This window comes from Artemia sp. Qi Xiang Cuo, chromosome 21, assembly GCF_049724085.1.
Source record: "Artemia sp. Qi Xiang Cuo chromosome 21, ASM4972408v1, whole genome shotgun sequence".
Lineage (NCBI taxonomy): Eukaryota > Metazoa > Arthropoda > Branchiopoda > Anostraca > Artemiidae > Artemia > Artemia sp. Qi Xiang Cuo.
In genome coordinates, this window is record NC_142814.1 from 48746205 (window position 1) to 48767752 (window position 21548).

The 21548-nt window shown below is 35.5% G+C and overlaps 1 protein-coding gene across 1 annotated transcript in view; it reads right to left on the reverse strand.

Moving 5' to 3' along the window:
* Positions 1-690: 690 nt before the first annotated feature.
* The window catches only part of LOC148939653 (leukocyte elastase inhibitor-like), a 22292-nt gene continuing 1434 nt past the window's right edge, over positions 691-21548 (reverse strand). Inside the window, exons 2-5 of the mRNA XM_089106939.1 lie at positions 20940-21144; positions 10004-10170; positions 7994-8184; positions 691-885 (exon numbers count right to left, since the gene is read on the reverse strand). Coding sequence (XP_088963065.1) covers positions 8001-8184; positions 10004-10170; positions 20940-21144 — 556 coding nt within the window. The 3' untranslated portion in view covers positions 691-885; positions 7994-8000. The remainder of the gene's footprint in view (positions 886-7993; positions 8185-10003; positions 10171-20939; positions 21145-21548) is intronic.

Genomic DNA, 21548 nt, shown 5'->3' on the forward strand with positions numbered 1-21548 from the left:
CTTCTTCTTCATTTGATTGAGAAAACATAGGTTGCACTTCGATATGATATAAGCTTTTCTAAAATTAAGTACCTCTAATCTCCAGCACAAAACAAGAGAAGTTACAAGGTTTTTCTGAGATTTCAGGGATATAAGAGGGCGAGCAAAATTTTTTTTTTAATTTTTGAAAATGAATACATAGAAAATAGTGTGTGAAACCTAAGAGGAGGCAAATTTCCTTTTTTAACGAAACTATCAGAAAGGGTATTTTTCCAAATATAGGGGGAGAAAAAAATAATCTAGGGAGGTATTTGGCCTCCCCCTCCTTCCATTTTATTGGTGCCACTGGGTGCCAAAGTATTCCCTCTTATCAGTTCCCTATACTCTTTGGAAAGAGCAGTAGTAGTAGTTGTTACTCAATGGCATTATAGATGCAATCACATTATCTATAATCCAAAATAATCATCAGGGCATAGTGTACTCTCACAGACAACAGGACTTCAGGAATAACTTTCATGCAATTACTGTTAATGAAACTTCTGAAGAACGGCTATTTTAGTCTTAAAGGTAGCATATGATTAATAAGACAATATTCATGGGCTCTTAACAACAATGTTTGTGGGTGAGGGATTAAGACACTCAAGCAGCATGTGAGCCCCAAAGCCTTAGTCCCAGCTCCACCTCTCCTTCAGGGTTATTACCGATGCCTGAAACGGCATAAATTAGTTTTTATTAAAATTCGCTGAAGTTTGGAAACTATAAAGCAACATCTGGTACTTTTCACTTTCCCATTCAAAGACAAATAATTCCAGATAAGAGTAGCGGGTTCTAATAATAGTATATTTGCAGTAACAAAAAGTTAACTGCGAGATCATTTGCGTAGCTGGAGAACAACGATGACATCACCTGAAAGAGAAAAAAAAATTTGGTTGGGATAATTCCATAGGTACTGCACAATTATTTTTACTCGAACATTAGTTTGTATTTACTTATATTTCTATTTATTTTTGTTTATTTTTGTCTTCCTGAGGATGAAAAACCTCTTTAAGAACACTGAATATATTTGACTCAATTTTCTAGATATTATTGCATTTTATCAAATATTATCTTAAGATTTGTGGTTTTCGGGAACTTAGTTGAAAGTCCTCATTTGCGTTGAAAAAACAATTAATCTTGGTTTGGGGGTAAGGAAATAACCTCAAGCAGTTTTTCGGCCAGAAATTGTTTAATAGTTACTTCTGTTCCTGTTAATCATTCTACAAAAGTTTACCCTTTAAATGCAAAAGGGAATATGTAGAAACATAGGATTAGACTAGCAAAGCACTTTATCTTTTTTTCTTCCGGTGTGGTATCTTTTCGTCCCTTGCTATTACACAATTAGCTGCCAAGGGTTCTATTTCTCTTTCTCCATTGGTAGCGTGGCATTATTTTCCTTATTTTCATGTTCAAAGTCGTCTCCATTATTTTTTTCTTTTATTACAATTACAAAATTAACAAGCTTACAGAGAAAAACAAACTAACAAATCCTTTTTATTATATATATATATATATATATATATATATATATATATATATATATATATATATATATATATATATATATATATATATATATATATATATATATATATATATATATATATATATATATATATATATATATATATATATATATATATATATATATATATATAGTATATAAATATAGTGACGGGAGTATGTCATTTGTCGAAATCTAGAGGGATCAAATTCGTTCTTTTTTAATTTTCCAAATGAAAATACCCCAAAAAGGATATTTTTGAAATCTATAGGAAGGGGGATGCAAAAAATCAAGGGGCAGGATATAAAAGAATCTGTGGGACATTAAGTTGAACATTTAATACTAAGAAATAACCGGGGGAGGGATTGGCCATAGAAAGGCTCTTGAAATTTAGGTCAGACTGTATAGCATTTTGAGTGTTTGGGCATGATAGTTAACTTTTTAGAGTAAAAAAATACAGAGACCCACATTAAGGAAAACAATTTTGATCACCAGCTTGCTGTAATATTTACTTATAGCTGAAACTAATATTTAGGTAACTTACGTAATGTGATGGGCATTTCTTGATATTTTTCATTAATCTTTTATTTATATCCTATCTTTTAAACAAAATACAGACAATCGATGGGCTTGATCAGTTTTTGAATATTTTATTTGGCTTTCTACATAGTTAGGTGCTTCCGAGTTTTTTTGTTTTTTTTTCAAAAATGAGCGGAATATACATTTGGCTATTATAGAAGAAGCTGGAATATTCAAAATTTGATATTGAAGCAGTTATTCTTATTTCATTTGTATTATCATACAATTTTTGGGGGGTTTTGGTATAAAATTCCTTGTATTTTCTTCTGTTAATAATGTTAAAATCATAATGGGCATTAATAACAATTAATTGAAAAAAATTTTTCCCCAAAATAAGTTTTTCAATGAAAAGTAAAGAACTCCACTAAACAAAAAATGAGCAAAACTAAAATCAAATAATCTACCAAGCGTGAAACTACCACCAATCAGCATCGATAAATAAATGAAACCCAAAACGAACAAAAATTACAATAATTAACCGAGTCAAACTCAGAACGAGCAGAAATTAACATAAGTTGGGCGCAAAATCCCTATGCCTTCCCTAGGCCAGAACAAAATTTGCCTTAACTGAAAAAATATAAATGTTTTTACTTTTATAAATTTAATAAATCAAATAATATTAACATTTTGGTTACTTAATATCATTATATGTATATTAAACTGACAATGCACTTTCATTTGTATTTTTTTATGCTCCAGGGCATAACTTACAACCCCTGCCCTGAGGGCTGTGGGGGGAGGGGTTGTCATCCTTAAAGTCCTAATTTTCAACACTTTTAACACCGTTGAATAAAATGGATATCTAGAAATTTTGATTGGATGTGTTTTGGGAAAAGGCGGGCGAGAGAGGGGGGTTAGTTGCCCTAAAATCACTTTTGACTATTAAAAAGGGTACTAGTCCTATGAATTTCAAATCGAATAAGCCCTTTTTCAAGTTTCTACGACAAAGATTTCAATAAAAACCTTATATGCCCCCAGGGCATAACTTATAACCCTTGCCCTGAGGGTTGTGAGTGAGTGTCCTCCTCAAAAATATGTTTTCTATCTGGAAATCAACTACCCTGAACAAAATGCCTATCTCAAAATTTTTATTGGATGTGTTTGGGGGAATGATGGATGTGGGGGTGGGGGGGGGGGGGGGTGCGGGCCTAGTTGCCATCCAATCACTTTTGACTAAGAAAAAGGGTAGTAGCCCTTTGAATTTACAGTTGAGTAAGCTTTTATTGAAGTTTTTTCGACAACTTCTTCTTTAAAAATATTATATACCCGCAGGATACAACATAAAACCCTAGCCCGGAGTGATGTGTGGGAGTGTCTTCCTCAAAAACCAATTTTCTATCTGGAAATCAACTACGCTGAACAAAATGGCTATCTCAAAATTTTGATGTGTTTGGGGGAATGAAGGGCGTGAGGGGGGGGGGGCTAGTTGCACTTAAATCACTTTCGAATATTAAAAAGGGTAATAGCCCTTTGAATTTACAATTGAATGAGCCTGTTTTGAAGTTTCTACTACAACGCCTTCTATAAAAACCTTATATGCCCCCAGGGCATAACTTAAAACCCTTGCCCTGAGGGTTGTGGGGGAGTGTCCACCTCAAAAACAAATTTTTTATTTGGAAATAAACTAAGCTGAACAAAATGGCTATCTCAAAATTTTGATTGGATGTGTTTGGGGGAATGATGGGCATGGGGGAGGGAGCTATTTGCCCTCCAATCACTTTCGACTATTAAAAATGGTACTAACGCTTTGAATTTCCAATCGAATGAGCCTGTTTTGAAGTTTCTACGACAACGCCTTCTATAAAAACCTCATATGCCCCAAGGGCATAACACAGAACCCTTGCCTTGAGGGTTGTGAGGGTTGTGTCCTCCTCAAAAACATATTTTCTATTTGGAAATCAACTACGCTGAACGAAATGACTATCTAAAAATTTTGATTGGATGTGTTTGGGGGTCTGATGGGCGTGGGGGGGGGGGGCTTGTTCCCCACCAATCACAGTAGAAGATTTCAAAGGTCAGTAGCCCTTTGAAGTTACAATCAAATGATCCCTTTTTGTAGTCTCGATGACAACACCTTCTATAAAAACCTTATATGCCCTCAGGGCATAACTTAAAATCCTTGCCCCTTGGGTTGTGGGGGAGTGCCCTCCTCAAAAAGATATTTTCTATCCGGAAATCAACTACGCTGAACAAAATGGCTATCTCAAAATTTTGATTGGATGTGTTTGGGGGAATGATGGGCGTGGGGGGGGGGGCTAGTTGCCCTTCAATCACTTTTGACTATTAAAGAGGGCACCAGCCACTCCAATTTCCAATCGAATGAGGCCTTCTCGAAGTTTCTAAGACAACTCCTTTGATACGAAGTGCCCGGGTATGGAGAATAAACAATAAAACAAAAAAACAACACATTGTGCCCACATCGTTCTTTACTTAGGCAGCGCTAGCGCGCTGCCTATGATCACCGAATCGTAGTTCTTAAAATAAATTTTACCTCGGATAATATCGTTTTTTTTCGAAATTGTCATTAACATTCTTCAAATTGATCATTATACCACTTGAGAAAACGTCAAAAATAAATCACTGAGTGGCAATACTCGGGATTTCTTCTCTAAAGCGGTAGAAGAAAGCAAAATCACAAGGCAAAAAAAAAATCCCAGAAATAATTAAATTGCTAAGGACGGAAACACTGCTTACGACAAACTTCTATTCTTAGGCACAGCTAGCACCAGCTAATAAGCCTACGCTTGTGATAGATGTCACTGAACTTCAGAGGTTGAAAGTCTTAAATACCCGGTTTGAGAAATATAGGAAGTTGTTTTTATTATTACTTATTTTTTGTTCTTTACTTGAATGAACAAGCTTGTTTAATCGCCCCTAGATGGCACTCCCCTTGCTTAAAAAATGACCCATCTCGCCTCCTTCATAATCACTGATGCAATATTGTATATAATTTTATAAAACATCAAGTGAATCAACCTAATTAAACGAAGCTTTAAAATAAATGGCTTTGTCACATTGATTTTATTAAATTGAAGATATGTAGGAGTCTCGGTATTTTAAGGAAACTTAGACATACTTTTCCTGGATCAATTTTTAAAATCCTTTTTCACTGCTTGATCCAATCTTACATTTCTTACTGTTTAATAGTGTGGATGTAAACCTTTCCTTCACTGTTAAAACCACTTTCTAAGGTTTAAAATATAGCTGAAAACCTCATTCAGGAAACTAATCGTTCATTAGTTATCCCATTCCATGATCTTGAGTCACTATATATTCTTTCGTGTGCATATTTTACTTTTTCTCAGCTTCATGGTGACCTCCCCCGGCCCCTAAGTGTTCCGCTATCTTTTACCTCTGATCAAAATAATTGTAATCTTCGCAATATGACAAATCATGTTCAAGTTCCATTTACTCCTTGCATAAGGTCAGATTTTAATCCTCTAATGGAGTGTCATATTGTTTGGAATAAGTTGCCTGAATCAGCTCGAGAATGCCACTCATTCCGTTCGTTTAAACGAATTGTTAAAAATTCTTTGGCTTCGTAGAAGTTATTTTTATACAGATAATTTCGGAGACCACACTGCCTTTCCATGACGATAAAATAAAAGTCCAAAATAGGGATAAAATCCTTTTTAATAGACAGTGTATAATAAATTTCACAAAAAATACCAGATATTCCGGTGACATATACAGTGACCGTCATCAGTAGTAAAACTCTGATGTCTATTAAAATACAGTAAAATCACTGCATATGTGACCGAAATATCAGGTGTTTTTTGGGAAATTTATTATACACTGTCTATTAAAAAGGAATTTATCCCTATTTTGGACTTTTATTTTATATTTATTTTTATCCATGTTATTATTTTTTATGATTTTTTTAGCCTATTTAATCTACTTAATTGATTTAGTTAATTTATTCTATCTTTTCTATAGTTTTATTTTATCTATATTTTCTTTTCTTCTTCTTTTGCTCTTATGTCTGTGAGTAAGTGATAATTTTAAATTTTCTTTTGTTTTTCATCTCTGAGTAAGTAACTCATTTGTTTCCCCCTTCTTTACAGGCCAATGAGCCTTTAGGGGAATAATAACATGTATCATTGTATGTGTATTTAATGAAGAATAAATCTTATCTTATTTCTTCTTAACTAATGCTCTTTTATCGAACTTCCTTTTCTAGTTTTTGGCCCGAGCTGGTCCTTGCTGGCAGTCCGTTTTTGTTAAGGCAAAACGTTGGCAGAAATGTTTGATTAGAAGGTTCCAAGGATCTTGAGAGCCAAATAAGATGCAAGAAAACCGATTGGACTTGTCAATCAAGCGTGGTAAGTTTAAAAGAGGTAAGGCACTACTATCAGCTGCACCAAAATGTCGCACAATACCACTTTAATTACCTAAGTGGAGCGCAAGAATTCAGTGACCTTGCTAATGGTGACAAACCCTGTATTTTTATTCTTTTTTGTTTCTTCTCAAGTTTAGAGAATTTCTTGATCTAACGCTAATTTCCTTGTATAACAATATATAGCAGCTAAACCTTATTTTGTCAAAAAAGGGCACATTTTTAAATTAGGTACTAAAGCAAAGAATAAAAGGAGAGAGTAAGAAGAGGAAAAAAACATAGGTGAACCAAAAAAAAAGTTAAAATTCCGTCAGCTTGCTTTTAACAGACCTACTTTAGTACTTGTAAAATGTATATAAAAGGGCAGATTTCCTCTAAAATTATATTCCCTAAGGTTGCCTTGAAAAAAAATAAAATTGGAAACGCGGGTTATAATGTTTTTGAGGCATTTTGTGATCATCTACTCATTCCCATACGAAATAAAAATTTGACTAAAAGACGAAATTTAAAGTTTATGTTCGCTTTGTATTTTTTTTTGTATCTCTCTTTTCTGCTCTCCTACAGTTTTAACGTATACACGAAAGACAATAATTTTACTACTGCTCAATAGCTGAGATTCAGTTCTATCCATCTGCCAAATTAAATTGTTAAAATCTGACGTATATGGTTTTTTAAACTGAAAATATGATTATATTGAGCATTGGTGAAGATTGTTGAAAAAGTGACAATACTCCCATTTTTTAGGCAATTTTAAATCATCCTACAAGAGAATGTCTAAGTTATATTGAAATTATGACTTAATGAATGGATAGACCTGGGATCAGTGAATTCAACTATTTAAACATCGTTTCATTTCGGAGCATTCCACAGCTCAAGGCTTGTCACAAAGTCACTTGTTTCAGAAGATATAAACCTTAAAGTGATTGATTAAGCAGGTATTTATCCTCGTATAATATAGATGGGGCTGATAGTAACCCAGCCCCTTTTTTGGGAGAGAGGAGCAAAGAGATCATTCATAGAGATAATTCGAGGATAGTGGAAGCCCTGGAGAGAAGGCAACTGATGAGTTGTGAGCAAAAATAATGCAAGAGAAAGGCGATACTGAGCTCTCAGCTGCCATTCTTGGAAGACATCAAGTTTATAATCGACTACGGAATCCCTGCGTTGTTTTAAAATCAGTTTTCTATGAATAGGCAGAGCAGCAGCAAAGTACACTTGGCCCTTTGACGATAAATCATATCAGTTCAATTTGCTAAGAAAAAAAGTCGCTCAGTGTTTTTTTTTTGCGTCCCTTGGCATTGTGTGCCCCTAGTCCCGGGCCTGTGCGTAAATTCTGACCTGAGTGCGAGTCACAGTCTTAGTGGAATTCTGCTCAATGTTCTGCATTGAATTAACAGTTTTAAGAGAAAGATATAGAGAGAGAAAGTGAGCGAGAGAGAGGGAAAGAGAAACAGAGAGAAAGGAAAATAAACGGGGTGAATGAACACCGGAATTTATTTTGCTCTCGAACCTATCACAATTTCCCTTGCCCCTGTAAATTCTGACAAACTAATACACACCTTCAATCTAAGTTATGTCTGGTTGTACTACTCTACCCAAATAGAGGGCAGTCCCAGTTGGATAGTCCCATACTAGGAATATAAAGGGATGATCCACTTCAAAATATTTATCACCAAAAGCACCAATGTGATTGCTCATGTCTAAGCTGTTCCCTGATTCGGGTGAAGACTCGTGAATTCTTATCACTGTTCTAGAAAATATAATATAATCCCTTATTAATTCATTAACAAAATTCATTAATTAACATTCAATTAAAATCAATTAATTCATTTATTAACAATCAATTCATCAACAAAAGCCAGTAAGGCTTTGAGAAATGCAAACAATAAACTAAATGAAAACGCAAAACAAAAACAGACCAGGCAATAATATATCTTGTCTCTAAGATGAAGGAAATTTTGAGTTGTAGGGGTCTGGGAAGCTGTGATTGGGGGTTTGACAATATTTTTCGATTGAAGTGTGAACACTTAAGAATAACTCTCCATAATTGCCTTCAAACAATGATCACATGTAAAGTCGAAATGAAGCTTCTTCATATTTATTTTCAAATGTTTCTTAGAGCTAGCTATAAAAGAGGTAGCTTAGTAGTTTAGTAAACTTCACTGAAGTTCAAAATCATTGAAAATTTTTGAGCGCAGGAATCTTTCAGTGTAAAGTGAATTACACAAACTACATAAAAGGAAAAAGAAAAGAAGTAAACAACTTCTTTTCAGTCACTTTTCAGTGACGCTCAAAAGCATTATTAGAACCTGTGATGTCAATTCACAGAAACACAGGAGGGGATATGACCAATTTACTTTTCAAACTCTAGTTTGGGGGGAATTTTGTTGTTTTTATAGTTTTTTAAACGAAAATACGAAAGAAGACCAATTTGAAATGAAAATACTTAATCATCCATTTTTCAAAATATAGAAGGGGGGGGGGGTTAAAGGGGAAACGAAAACCTTTCGGGGACAACCACCCCTATTCCTAACCCCCTCTCCAATTGACGCCGCTGAAAAGAAACCCCTTTTAAAAAATCCCCGAATTTAAGGAAAATGAATATAAATTTGCGATGTTCGGTACATAAAGGACGAACAAATAGTATTTGTTCGTAAGAAGAGCATATTGTAAAAATTTTATCTTGTAAAAATGTAGAGCGAATATTCGGATTTCAATAATTGTTTTGGTGGAGAGTGTGGTGATTTTTACGTTTAACAGCTTTGTTTAAAAAGTTTACTTCAAATAAACTAATCCCTTCTTTGTTCTTATAAGCATATCTTTATTGAATATTCTTTTATAGACACCTTCAAATTAATTCAAGCTTTATTCAAAGTTTCTTTTGATTATTTGAAATTGTGACCACTTTTTATCCATTTTTAAACATGGTCAGCCCACTGGTTTAACACTGCTAGTAAAAAAATTTTGCTCAACTTTATTTTTGAAGGAAGCCGTGTTAAAAATAAACAAAAAGAGTGAAGTTTGAAGCCTATTTTCTATCAACTAGGTAAAGTCAGATTTCAAAGAATTTTCATAGCATTATTAAATTGACTCAGGTTAGTATTCATAGAAAGTAGGAATCACATTGTTTTAACAATTTTTTCAACATCTTGGTGAAATTTCAAAATTCTGAAAAATATATATCCTTCTAAGATATTGGAGTTTGAGAAATTTCTTTCATTTGTTTTAAACAGTATTTAGAGAGTCTTTGGGGGAAAGAGTTTAACCTGAGTGAGATTCCAGCAACCTTCCAAGAAAAACAAGAAGAAAACTTGGCATAAAATTTCAGTTCTTGGATGAGCGTTTTCGAAAAGACTACAAAACTATGATTGAGGAAACATTAGATCTTTTAAGTACACGTCAGTTTACAATCTACGAATGATCTTTTGATTTATATTCAACCCTAGCCTTAATTCTGTTTTTGCTCAACAGTAATACAGTAATAGACAGTAATAGATTTTATAGATAAACAATTCTGAAAAACTTGGAGACGAAATTAGAAGAGACGAACAGTGATACGAGATACTTACCTGTGAAATATTTCGGATACGTGTAATTGGTCATTAGGGTTAATTTCTCTGAAATTTGCACCATAATTATCAAAAATATTTGTTAGTCCAAGTTCACGAAGAGCGTCGATCATTTTCACTTCGACGTCGAGTTTGATTCTCGGAATTCGAATGTTGACGTTCTCATCCTTAAATAAAAAGTTTATATTGTGGTAAGCCATTTTGTTCAAAGCAGTTGAAAAGTCCAGAAATTATATCTTTGAGGATGACACTCCTCCCAGAGCCCTCAGGGTAAGGGTTGTAAGTTATGCCCTGGGGGCATATAAGGTTTCTATTGAAAGATTTGTTGTAGAAACTTGAAATAGGGCTCATTCGATTGGAAATTCAAAGGTCGAGTGCCCTTTTTAATAGTCAAAAGTGATTGTAGGGCAAATACCCCCCCCCCCTCTCATTCCGACCTTTTTCCTAAACACATCCAATCAAAATTTTTAGATAGCTATTATGTTCCACGTAGTTAAACGTTTTAGAAATTAGGTCTTTGAGGATGAGAAACCCCACAGAGCCCCCGAGACAAGGGTTGTAAGTTATGCCCTGGGGGCATATAAGATTTTTATACATAGTGATGCTACAGAAACTTCAAAAAGATCTCATTTGACTGGAAATTAGAAGGGCTTGTGCGCTTTTTAATAGTCGAAAGTGATTGAAGGATAACTAACACCCTCTCACACCCACCATTTCCCCAAACACATCCAATCAAAATTTTGAGATATCCATTTTGTTCTACGTAGTTAAAAAGTCCGGAAATTATGTTTTTAAGGATGACACTCCCCACACAACCCTCAGGGCAAGTGTTGTAAGTTATGCACTAGGGGCATATAAGGTTGTTTTTACAAAAGCATTGTAGAAACTTCAAAAAGGAATCATTCGATTGTAAATCAAAACGGCTAGTGCCCTTTTTAACAGTCGAAAGTGATTGGATAACAAGTAGCCTCCCTCTCGCACCCACCATTTCCCAAACACATCTAATAAAAATTTTGAGATAGCCATTTTCTTCAACGTAGTTGAAAGGTCCGAAAATTATGCCTTTGAGGATGACAATCCCCTCACAGCCTCCAAGGCAAGGGTTGTAATTTATGCCCTGGGGGCATATAAGGTGTTTATAGAAAGCGTTGTTGTAAAAACTAAAAAAGGGTTCAATCGATTGGAAATTGAAAGAGCTAGTGCCTTTTTTAATAGTCGAAAGTGATTGGAAGGTTTGACATTTTTATAGTAAAGATGGATGTGGGTACAATGTCTTATTTTTTTATTTTTTTTAGACCAGGTCACTTCGTATCGAAGGAGTTGTCTTAGGAGCTTCAAAAAGGGCTCATTGGATTGAAAATAGAAAGGGCTAATGCGCTTTTTAATATTCGGAAGTGATTGGAGGGTAACTAATCCCCCTCCCACGCTGACCCTCCCATTTGCCCATTATTTTTAAAAACCAAATGTTGCCTTAAGATTAAATCAAAATACACTGTGTTAATGCTAATTTCCAATAAGGCATCTCAGCAGTGTCCCAAGAACGACTGAGCGTATTATATTCAAACTTTCGTGGCTACTTCTGCTCTTAAAATTTAACCAAGTCAAAATAGCGTAAGTGTATCCAAGCTATCAAAGAAAGTAAACAGATCTTTTTGTGAATGGTATCAAGTTTTCTATTTAAGGTCAACTAGAAGAGGTGTGACACTAAATTAAACACTACTATTTGTGTCCAGATTAAAATGGTGTATGCTATTAAAATTTGGTGAAAATTTTTCTCCAGCATACAAATAGCAAGCCAAACTATAAAGTCTTAAAAAACGAAAAGATTTAAAGTATTATTTTGTTTTTACCTCAAAAGACAATGTCAATATAAAACGAACAGAAATTAATTAAAAATTTTTGTTCAAAAAATAATTTTTTCAAAGAAAAGAAAACAACTCCTTTAAACAAAAAATGAGCAAAAATAAAATCAAATAATCTACCAAGCGTGAAACTACCACAAATCAGCATTGATAAATAAATGAAACCCAAAACGAACAGAAATTAAAATAAATAAATGAGGCAAACTCAAAACGAGCAGAAATTAACATGAGTAGGGCTCGAAACCCCTATGCTTTCCCAAGACCAAAACATAATTTGCATCTTACTGAATAAAATACAAATGAATGTGCATTGTCAGTTTAATATACATAGACTGATATTTAGTAATCAAAATGTTAATATCATTTGAATTATAAAAATTATAAAAGTAAAAACATTTATATTCTTTCAGTAAAGTGCAAATTGTGTTCTGGCCTTGGGTAGGCATAGGGGTTTTGAGCCCTACTTATGTTAATTTATGCTCGTTTTGAGTTTGGCTCGGTTATTTATTGTAATTTCTTTTCGTTTTGGGTTGCATTTATTTATCGATGCTGATATGTCGTGTTTTCACGCTTCGTAGATTATTTGATTTTATTTTTACTCATTTTTGGTTTAATGGAGTTCTTTACTTTTCTTGAAAAAATTATTTTGTGGAATAAGTTTTTTTTTTAATTAATTGCATGAAATATTAAGATCCCTAAAAGCCATTAATGGCGTAATGACGTTTTAGTGGCAGATGTCGATGTTTGTCGACATTTCAATTGCAGGGTCTTTTTTACAAGGACAGGTATCAAGCCTTTGGCCTAACCTTGTGACATCTTGGATCGAATCCAGGGCCCTGTTTTGCCAAGGATATATCAACAATGTGCTACCACAGGATATTAGCACTATTACCTTGGCATTATTGTTTAATTGCATTCATACATTTAGCTTACCTACAACATTAATATAAAACAATAAATAACTTTACCACCATCTAATATTGTTTGTAGTTAATTTAGAGCAGAAATTAAGAAAGGGTAATTATCTCCCGAGCAGGTATGAAGTTGACAGAGTCGAGTATGATGCTAAGAGAGGAATTTTCCAAGAGTGATTGGCTATGAAACTAGAGAGCTTGGAATTTGAGAACGTAGGAGATGAATAGGATAGTCGAAGGAACAAATTTTGTCCAGTAGAAGAGAAGGAAATTAGAGAAGTAACTAAGAATATTAGTAAAAACATTTTATCCATGTAGAGGAGAGAAGGGGTTTCTTGAGACAGATTTAAAGGAATTTGATAATCATTATAGTCTAATCCTTTAAAAGAATTAGACTCTCAAATGATGATAGTGTGGTAAATGAGTTTCCGGTATATGGTTTTCGTGAAGTTAAAGACAAGAAACTGAAAACTACAAATATGGTTTCTGGAAAAGGGAAAATTAACTAGTGATTTCGCAAAATGTTTTGTTGAACCACACCAAAAACCCGTTTTTTTGTTTTTGTGGGTTGATTTGGGTAGACAAAATCTTTCTGTTTCCCCCAGTAGAACCCACTGACAGAGACAGAAGTGACTCAAAAGAATTTTATATAAGACTACAGGAACAAAAAGACGAGATTCCAGGTAGAAATCGATTATTTTTGTGAGGGAATTTTAATGCCTCAAATTGGTACAAAACGAAATGGACGATATGCTAGGTTCGGTAAAATTGGTGAAGGAAAGATAATATCAATGACAACAGACTGCTACATTTTTGTGGGTACAATAGCCTAGTTGCAACCAATACAGTCTTTGATCTTAAAATGGTCCATAAATTAACATGGTACTTAAATGATATTAAGATGGTCGACTTTAGAGATTAAATAATTGTGAATCAAAGACTGTACTCAATCAATAGGATGTACAGGACGCTAGGGTGTATCAATAGGATATATGAGGCACTAGGGAATATAGGAGTGCCGTTATTGATGTTGAAATAAAGCTCACCATCCACTAGTCTTAAGAGTTTTTTTTTAAGCTGAAATATAGGAAAGGTTGCTAGCTTAAAGGTAGTTACGACGCTGATAGACCCCAGGATGAGCATTTGAGAGGAATTGTCTAAGCGCAGTTAGATATGAAGCTTGAGTTCATAATCAAGCGATGTAGAAAATGAATTGGATTATTTTAGGAAAATAATCTGTGAAGTAGCAAAAGATGCCTTAGGCAAGGAAGTTAAAAACCCATCTAGGAATATTAGTAGAAATAATAATATCTTGTTAGAAGACGGAAGAGGTTTGTACAATAGCTTTCTGAATTATGGATCTTCCGAGAATAACAGGAAAGTAGAAAATTACCAAGGATCGGAATTCGCAGCAGTCAGGTTTAGGCTTCCCAATCATTTTGACATCTTGTTAAACCGCGAGGAAATCCCACTCTCAACCCCCCCTATGTAAAATCTACCCTGTAAAATTCCCGCGGGAAAGTTTTATCGACTTGGAAAATAATCCCCGTGGAAGATACCCCTACAGAATTCTCCTCTCCCGAAAATTTCCATATTCTCAATAACAAATAGTATATGTAAATAACGGGCAAACTGAATAACGTAAGGCCCTTCCTCCAGGGTCTCTGGCATGTCATATCATCCCCAGAGGCATAGCTATTAGAATTTTCAACTATGTTGAGGCAACTGGCTATCACAAAATTTTGATCTTTTGTAAAAAAATGGGACGTAGGAAGGGCACTAGTGGCCCTTCAATCTTTTTGTCACTTTAAAAGGGCACTAGAACTTCTAGTTTTTGTTCGAATGCTTCCTACCCTAATCTTATAGGACAACCGATTTGACATGGCTACCCCTTGGGAAAAGAAATAAATAAATAAAACAAAAAAAACATGCATCCTTGAGGAGCTTGAAACCTTTATAGTAGGGTTTTCTGATATCATCTATCTAATGGTGTGATTTTCTGTAAGATCAGCTGATTTTTTGGAGGTAGTTTCTCCCATTTTTCAGAAATCAGGCAAATTTTACCAAGCACGTAGCTTTTAATGGGTAAGATTAAAATTACTGGATTTTATATATTTGGAATCAGCATAAAAATCACAATGAATTTATTGAAAAAATTCAAATGAATTTATTGAAAAAAATGTGCATTGTCAGTTTAACATACATATGGTGATATTTATTCCTTAAAATATTAATTAATTTTTTATTTCTTAAAGTTATAAAAATGAAAAAATTTAAAAGAGTTTTTTTCAGTAAAGAACAAATTATATTCTGGCTTTTAGAAAACATACTGTTTTAGAACCCTACTGATATTAATTTTTGCTCGTTTTGAGCTTGACTCTGTAATTTATTTTATTTCTTTTTGTTGTGGGTTTCTTTTATTTATTGATACTGATTTGTGGTAGTTGCATGCTTGTTAGATTATTTGATTCTATTTTTGTTCATTTTTGGTTTACCAGGGTTCTTTATTTTTTTTGAAAAACTTATTTTGTAGAAAAAGTTTTTTTCAATTAATTTCTGTTCGTTTCATGTTGACGTAGTCTTTTCACAGGCAGCGCAATAGCGATAACTAAGTAAAGAAAGATGTTGGCAAAATGTTTTTTTTTTCTAGACAGAAAAGGTCTAGAAATCACTTTCGAAAAGAGCTCATTTGATTGGAAATCGGAATGGTTAGTGCCCTTTTTAATAGTCGAAAGTGGCTTCCACGAAAATGGTTGGCTTCCACGTCAACCATTTCCCCAAACACATCCAATAAAAATTTTGAGATAGCTATTTTGTTCAGCGTAGTTGAAAAATCTGGAAATTAGCTCTTTGAGGATGACAACTTCCCCACAGCCCTCAGGGCAAGGGTTGTAAGTTATACACTGGGAGCATATAAGGTTTTTATAGAACGCTTTGTCGTAGAATCTTCAAAAAGGGGTAATTCGATTTGAAATCAAAAGAGCTGGTGCCCTTTTTAATAGTCAAAAGTGATTATAGGGCAACTAACACCCCTCTCACGCCAACCTTTTCGCCAAACATATCCAATCAAAATTTTGAGATAGCCATTTTATTCAACGTAGTTGAAAGTTCTGTAAATTAGGTCTTTTAGGATGACAACCCCCCCCCCCCACAACCCTCAGTGCAATGGTCTTAAGTTATGCCCTGGGGGCATATAAGGTTTTTATAGAAATTTTTGTCGTGGAAACTTCAAAGAGGGCTCATTCAATTGGAAAATGAAACGGCTAGTGCCCTTTTTACTAGTCGATAGTGATTGGAAGGCAACTAACACACCTTCCACGCCCACCATTTCCCCAAACACATTCAATCAAATTGTGATATAGCTATTTTGTTCAACGTAGTTGAAAGTTTTGGAAATTATGTCTTAGAGGATGACAAACCCCCCACACCCCTCAGGGCAAGTGTTCTAAGTTATGCCCTGGGGCCATATAAGGTTTTTATAGATAGCATTGTTGTAGAAACTTTGTATTGGTAGGGCTTACTCAATTGGTAATTGAAAGGGCTAGTGCCGTTTTTAAAAGTCGAAAGGGATTGGAGGGCAAATAATGCCCCTCTCACACCCACCATTTCCCAAAACACATTTCATCAAAATTTTGAGATACCCATTTTTTCAACGTAGTTGATAGTTCTGGGAATTATGTCTTTGAGGAAAACAACCCCCTACAGTCCTAAGGGTAAGGGTTGAAGTTATGCCCTGGGGGCTTATAAGGTTTAGATCGGGTTGTCGTAGAAACTTTAAAAAGGGATCATTCGATTGGAAATTGAAAGTGCTAGGGCCCTTTGTAATAGTAGAAAGCGATTCGAGGGTAACTAACCCTCCTCTTATGCCCACCATTTCCCGAAACATGTCCAATCAAAGTTTTGGGATAGCCATTTTTTTCAATGTAGTTGAAAGTTCTGGAAATTAGGTCTTTGAGGATGACAACCCCCACAGAACTCAGGGTATAGGTTGTAAGTTATGCGCTGGGGACATATAAGGTTTTTATAGAAAACGATGTTGTAGAAACTTCAAAAAGGTCTAATTCGATTGAAAATTAAAAGGGCTTATGCCTTCTTAATAGTTTAAAGTGATTGAAGGGCAACTAACCCCCCTCCAATATCTACCATATGTCCAAGTACATACGATCAAAATTTTGAGAAAACCATTTTTTTCAACGTAGTTGAAAGGTCTTTGAAGATGACAACCCACAACTCACAGGGCAAGGGTAGCAAGCTATGCCCTGGGGATATATAAGGTTTTGTCGAAGACACTTCAAAAAGAGCTCATTTGCTTGGAAACTGAAAGGGCTAGTGCCTTTTTTAATAGTCGACAGTGATTGGAGAACAACAAACCCCCCTCTCACGCCCACCATTTCCCAGAACGCATTCAATCAAAATTTTGAGATAGCCATTTTGTTCAACGTAGTTGAATGGTCCAGAAATTATGTCTTTGAGGATGACAACCCCCCCCCCCCCCGAGCCCCCAGGGCAAAGGTTTTAAGTTATGCCCTTGGGGCATAGAAGGATTTTTTTAGAAAGTGCTATCATAGAAACTTCAAAAAGCGCTCATTCAATTGGGAATTGAGCATGCTAGTGCCCTTATTAATAGTCAAAAGCGATCGGAGGGTTAATGCCCCCCACGACCATCATTTTCCCAAACACTTCCAATCAAAATTTTGATGCTGCCAATTTGTTGCACATAGTTGAAGGGTCCGGAAATTATGTCTTTGAGTATGAACCCCTCCTCCACAGCCCTCAAGGGTAAGGTTGTAATTTATGCCCTGGGTGCATATAAGGTTTTCATAGAAAGCTTTGTCGTAAAAACTTCAAAAAGGACTCATTCGATTAGAAATTGAGAGGGTTATTGCCCTTTTTAATAGTCAAAAGAAATCGGAGGGAGAATCCCCCCCCCCGCCCACGCCCGTCATTTCCCCAAATATTTCTGATCAACATTTGATATGGCCATTTTGTTCAACGTAGTTGAAAGGTCTGGAAATTGTTTCTTTGAGGATGACAACCCTCCCCCCCCATAGCCCTCAGGACAAGGTTCGTAAGTTATGCCCTTAGGGCATATAAAGTTCTTATAGAAAGTTTTGTCTTAAAGGCTTCAAAAAGTTCTCATACGATTAGGAAATCCGGTGCCCCCTTCATAGAAATATCCTTTCCCCCAAGGAAACATCCTCCATGGAAGGATATTCCCCCGTAACCCCCTCCTCCAACCCCCCCCATCAAAAATCCATCCTGGAACATCTTTATACTTCCCATTAACCAATACTATATGTAAACAATGGGCCAAGTTCATAACTTGAAGCGCGGCCGCTAGGGGCTGTGGGGGATTAAGTCATCCTCAAAGACAAACGTATTAGATGTTTGACTATGCTGAATAGAGTCACTACCTCAAACTAATCATCGGGTGATCTTGGGAAAAGAATGATCATAGGAGGGGGCCAGGTTGCCCTCCAATTTTTTGGTCACTTAAAAAGGACACTAGAACTTTTAATTTACGTTCAAATGAGCCCTCTTACGATATACTAGGACTACTGGAACGATAAAATCACCCCTGGGCAAAAAAAACACGCATCCGTGATCTTTCTTCTGACAAAAAATACAAAATTCCACATTTTTGCAGCTAGGAGCTTGAAACTTCCGCAGTAGGTTTTTCTGATACGCTGATTCCGATTGTGTGATTTTCATTAAAGTTCTATGGCTTTTTGTTTCCCCCTTTTTTCGAAAATAAGGCAAATTTTCTCAGGTGCGTAACTTTTGAGGGGTTAAACTAAACTTAATGAAACTTATATATTTGAAATCAGCATATAAATCTGATTCTATTGACATATCTATGGGTATCAAAATTCCAGTTTTTAGAGTTTCGGTTACTATTGAGCCGGGTTGCTTTTTACTTACAGTTCGTTACCACGAACTGTTTGATTTTTCATTCAATCCAGAGAGCATATGTTCCTAAGTGAATAGCACATCGTGCAGTTGAAGGAGATCATCCAGAGCCTTTCTTTATTGTAGCACCCGTTAATGTTCAGGCTTAGAGCTTTTATAGAACTATTCATGAGCAAATCTTAATTCTCAACATTACGTTTAGTTTCAGACATTTTAAGCCAAAACAGACAAGTGTTTCATTGCAAGAAATACATTTGGGTTCTGCATTACATGGCGAGTCCCTGCTATTGGTGTGAGGTCCGGAACATATAGCACATTTGGGATCACTTCTACAGCTTTCAATAATGTGGTCGAAGCTTTGGCACCTAAAGCACCTTCGTGGGATCTGATTGTAACGAACTTACAGTTCGTTACCACGAACTATTTGATTTTTCATTCAATCCAGAGAGCATATGTTCCTAAGTGAATAGCACATCGTGCAGTTGAAGGAGATCATCCAAAGGCTTTCTTTACTGTAGCACCCGTTAATGTTCAGGCTTAGAGCTTTTATAGAACTATTCATGAGCAAATCTTAATTCTCAACATTACGTTTAGTTTCAGACATTTTAAGCCAAAACAGACAAGTGTTTCATTGCAAGAAATACATTTGGGTTCTGCATTACATGGTGAGTCCCTGCTACTGGTGTGAGGTTCGGAACATATAGCACATTTGGGATCACTTCTACAGCTTTCAATAATGTGGTCGAAGCTTTGGCACCTAAAGCACCTTCGTGGGGTCTGATTGTGCTTGGCCACTCGGAAAAAATCATATCCTAATTTAATTCCGCTAGAAATTGCCAAGTTCAATGATTGTCTCTTCTTGAAAGTCAAATTGACAGTTTCGGTCAGGCCAAAGCGCGAGGCTTCCTTTATAATATCCGGGTTGTGTACTGCCCGCAAACTTGCACTGATGTCCTTAGAAAGACCTCGCATAACGCCAAATTGTTTTTCTTCTGTAAGTTTACATTTGATATTGTTTGGGCTACCATTCGGTAATTTTGAAGAGAGAGAGAGCGGTAGGGGCCTCCTTGCAAAAAGCTTTAGCTTTAAAAATGTCACCAAATTTAACTTGTAGCTTGTTATTTCTTAACTGTTTGACCCCTTGTATCCCATCTTCGGATTGCAGTTCACTAAAACCCTGCTTTTTGGACAAAAGGTCCATGCAAGGAGCACCTTCTAGAGAAAGTTGGAGTATATCTCGTTTTAGGTATAGCAGTGGCTGTTGATGGTAAAGCTGCCAGGTTGACACCTGTAGTGTACTGTTTTATCACCAACATTGATCTTGTGAGATCCCGAATTTCTCCTAGTAAAATAGAGAAATTTGTTTCAGGAATCTATGGGACACTCGAAGGGTGGGAGATTACAAAGGTTGGAAACTGAATGTTTTTCCTGTCACAATCAGCTTGAATTTTGAATATTTCTGAAATTCCTGAGTCTTTTGTTCGGCTTTTCGTAGCTTGAGATACTTGTCCAGGGAATGCTAGTTCAAGGAGTACCATCTTTGCAGAATAAAGGATACTCAAAAGACCAGACTAGGGTAAAATATAAACGAAAGGGGAAACTTTAGCGTGGCAGATGAGTCTGGGGACAGATAATGAGAGTGAATGAGATACGGTGTAATGCCTGATTGTATTGAAATACAAAACGCCGTAGATGGATATCAATCAACTACTGATATCTGCTATAAAATAGTTAACAAAACCTGTGAGAAGTGCCGGTACCTAAAACGCCTTTCCCCAGCAATTTGAGGATCAATGTCCGGCCAGTGCTGATACGGCTCTTGTGTTTTCTGTGCTCTCTTCTGCACAGGCATTATCACTGAATTAGTGATAATTTCGATGAAATTTGGCTGAAAAATTATTGTCTAAAATTCGGAAAAAAAATTGTTGAAGACACAAGAACGTCGTATCTGTTGGTACTACCTTATTATTACATTCAATTTATCCATAACAATAAGGTCACTTTATATTTAATCCGTAGTAGAGTATTGTAATACTTCTGTAATCAATTAAGGCCACAGAATTTATTAAAGTTCGAGGCACTGAATTGGTACGATTTCAAAGCAGATTTTGAAATTCAATAAATTCAAAAAGACTAAACGCATACTAAATATACATATAGGCTGTAACAGCAAATATACTTCGTGCCTCTATTTGCATTTCAAGAATAGATAAAATGAGGTTTAAATATATGAATGGATAAAATACTTACTTTTAAAGTTGAAAGTAATGTTTTCACAGTTTCTACGTTTAAACTCGCTTCTAATCTTTCTAAGCCTCCTTCCATGTCGTCAGGTAGCAGAATGAAAAGAGAGACTCTCCGGGAGACAAAGGGCAACTCTACCACCCTACATTCAAGGTCAACGCTGTATCCTAGTGGCAAATAAAATCTTCCAGTCATCAATGGAACTTCTAATCTAAATAGAAAATGTATTTATAATTATATCTATATATATCAATTTTTTTGGGTTGCTCCATTGGGTTAGCCTGGCAGGCGGAAACCTGCTAGAAAATTTAGGCTAATGTGTATTATAGTATTTTCCTTATAAAAACAAAGTGACATCCTAGCTCTAACCCCACCCCCACCCCTCCCCCCACTGGATACGGTTCTGGCTGCCTATTGAAAAAATTCACCTTTATTTACTTCTTTACGGAATTCAGAGGGGGCTCTACGTGACAAGATAAGATAAGATTTTCGGAAAGACGAAAAAACGAGGATATTTCCAGCCAGTGAAAAAAAAAACAAAAAAAAAACAGATAAACCAGTGTAAATATTTCTTTGAGCGGAAATATTTCCTCTGAGTGGAGGTTGAGACCTCCA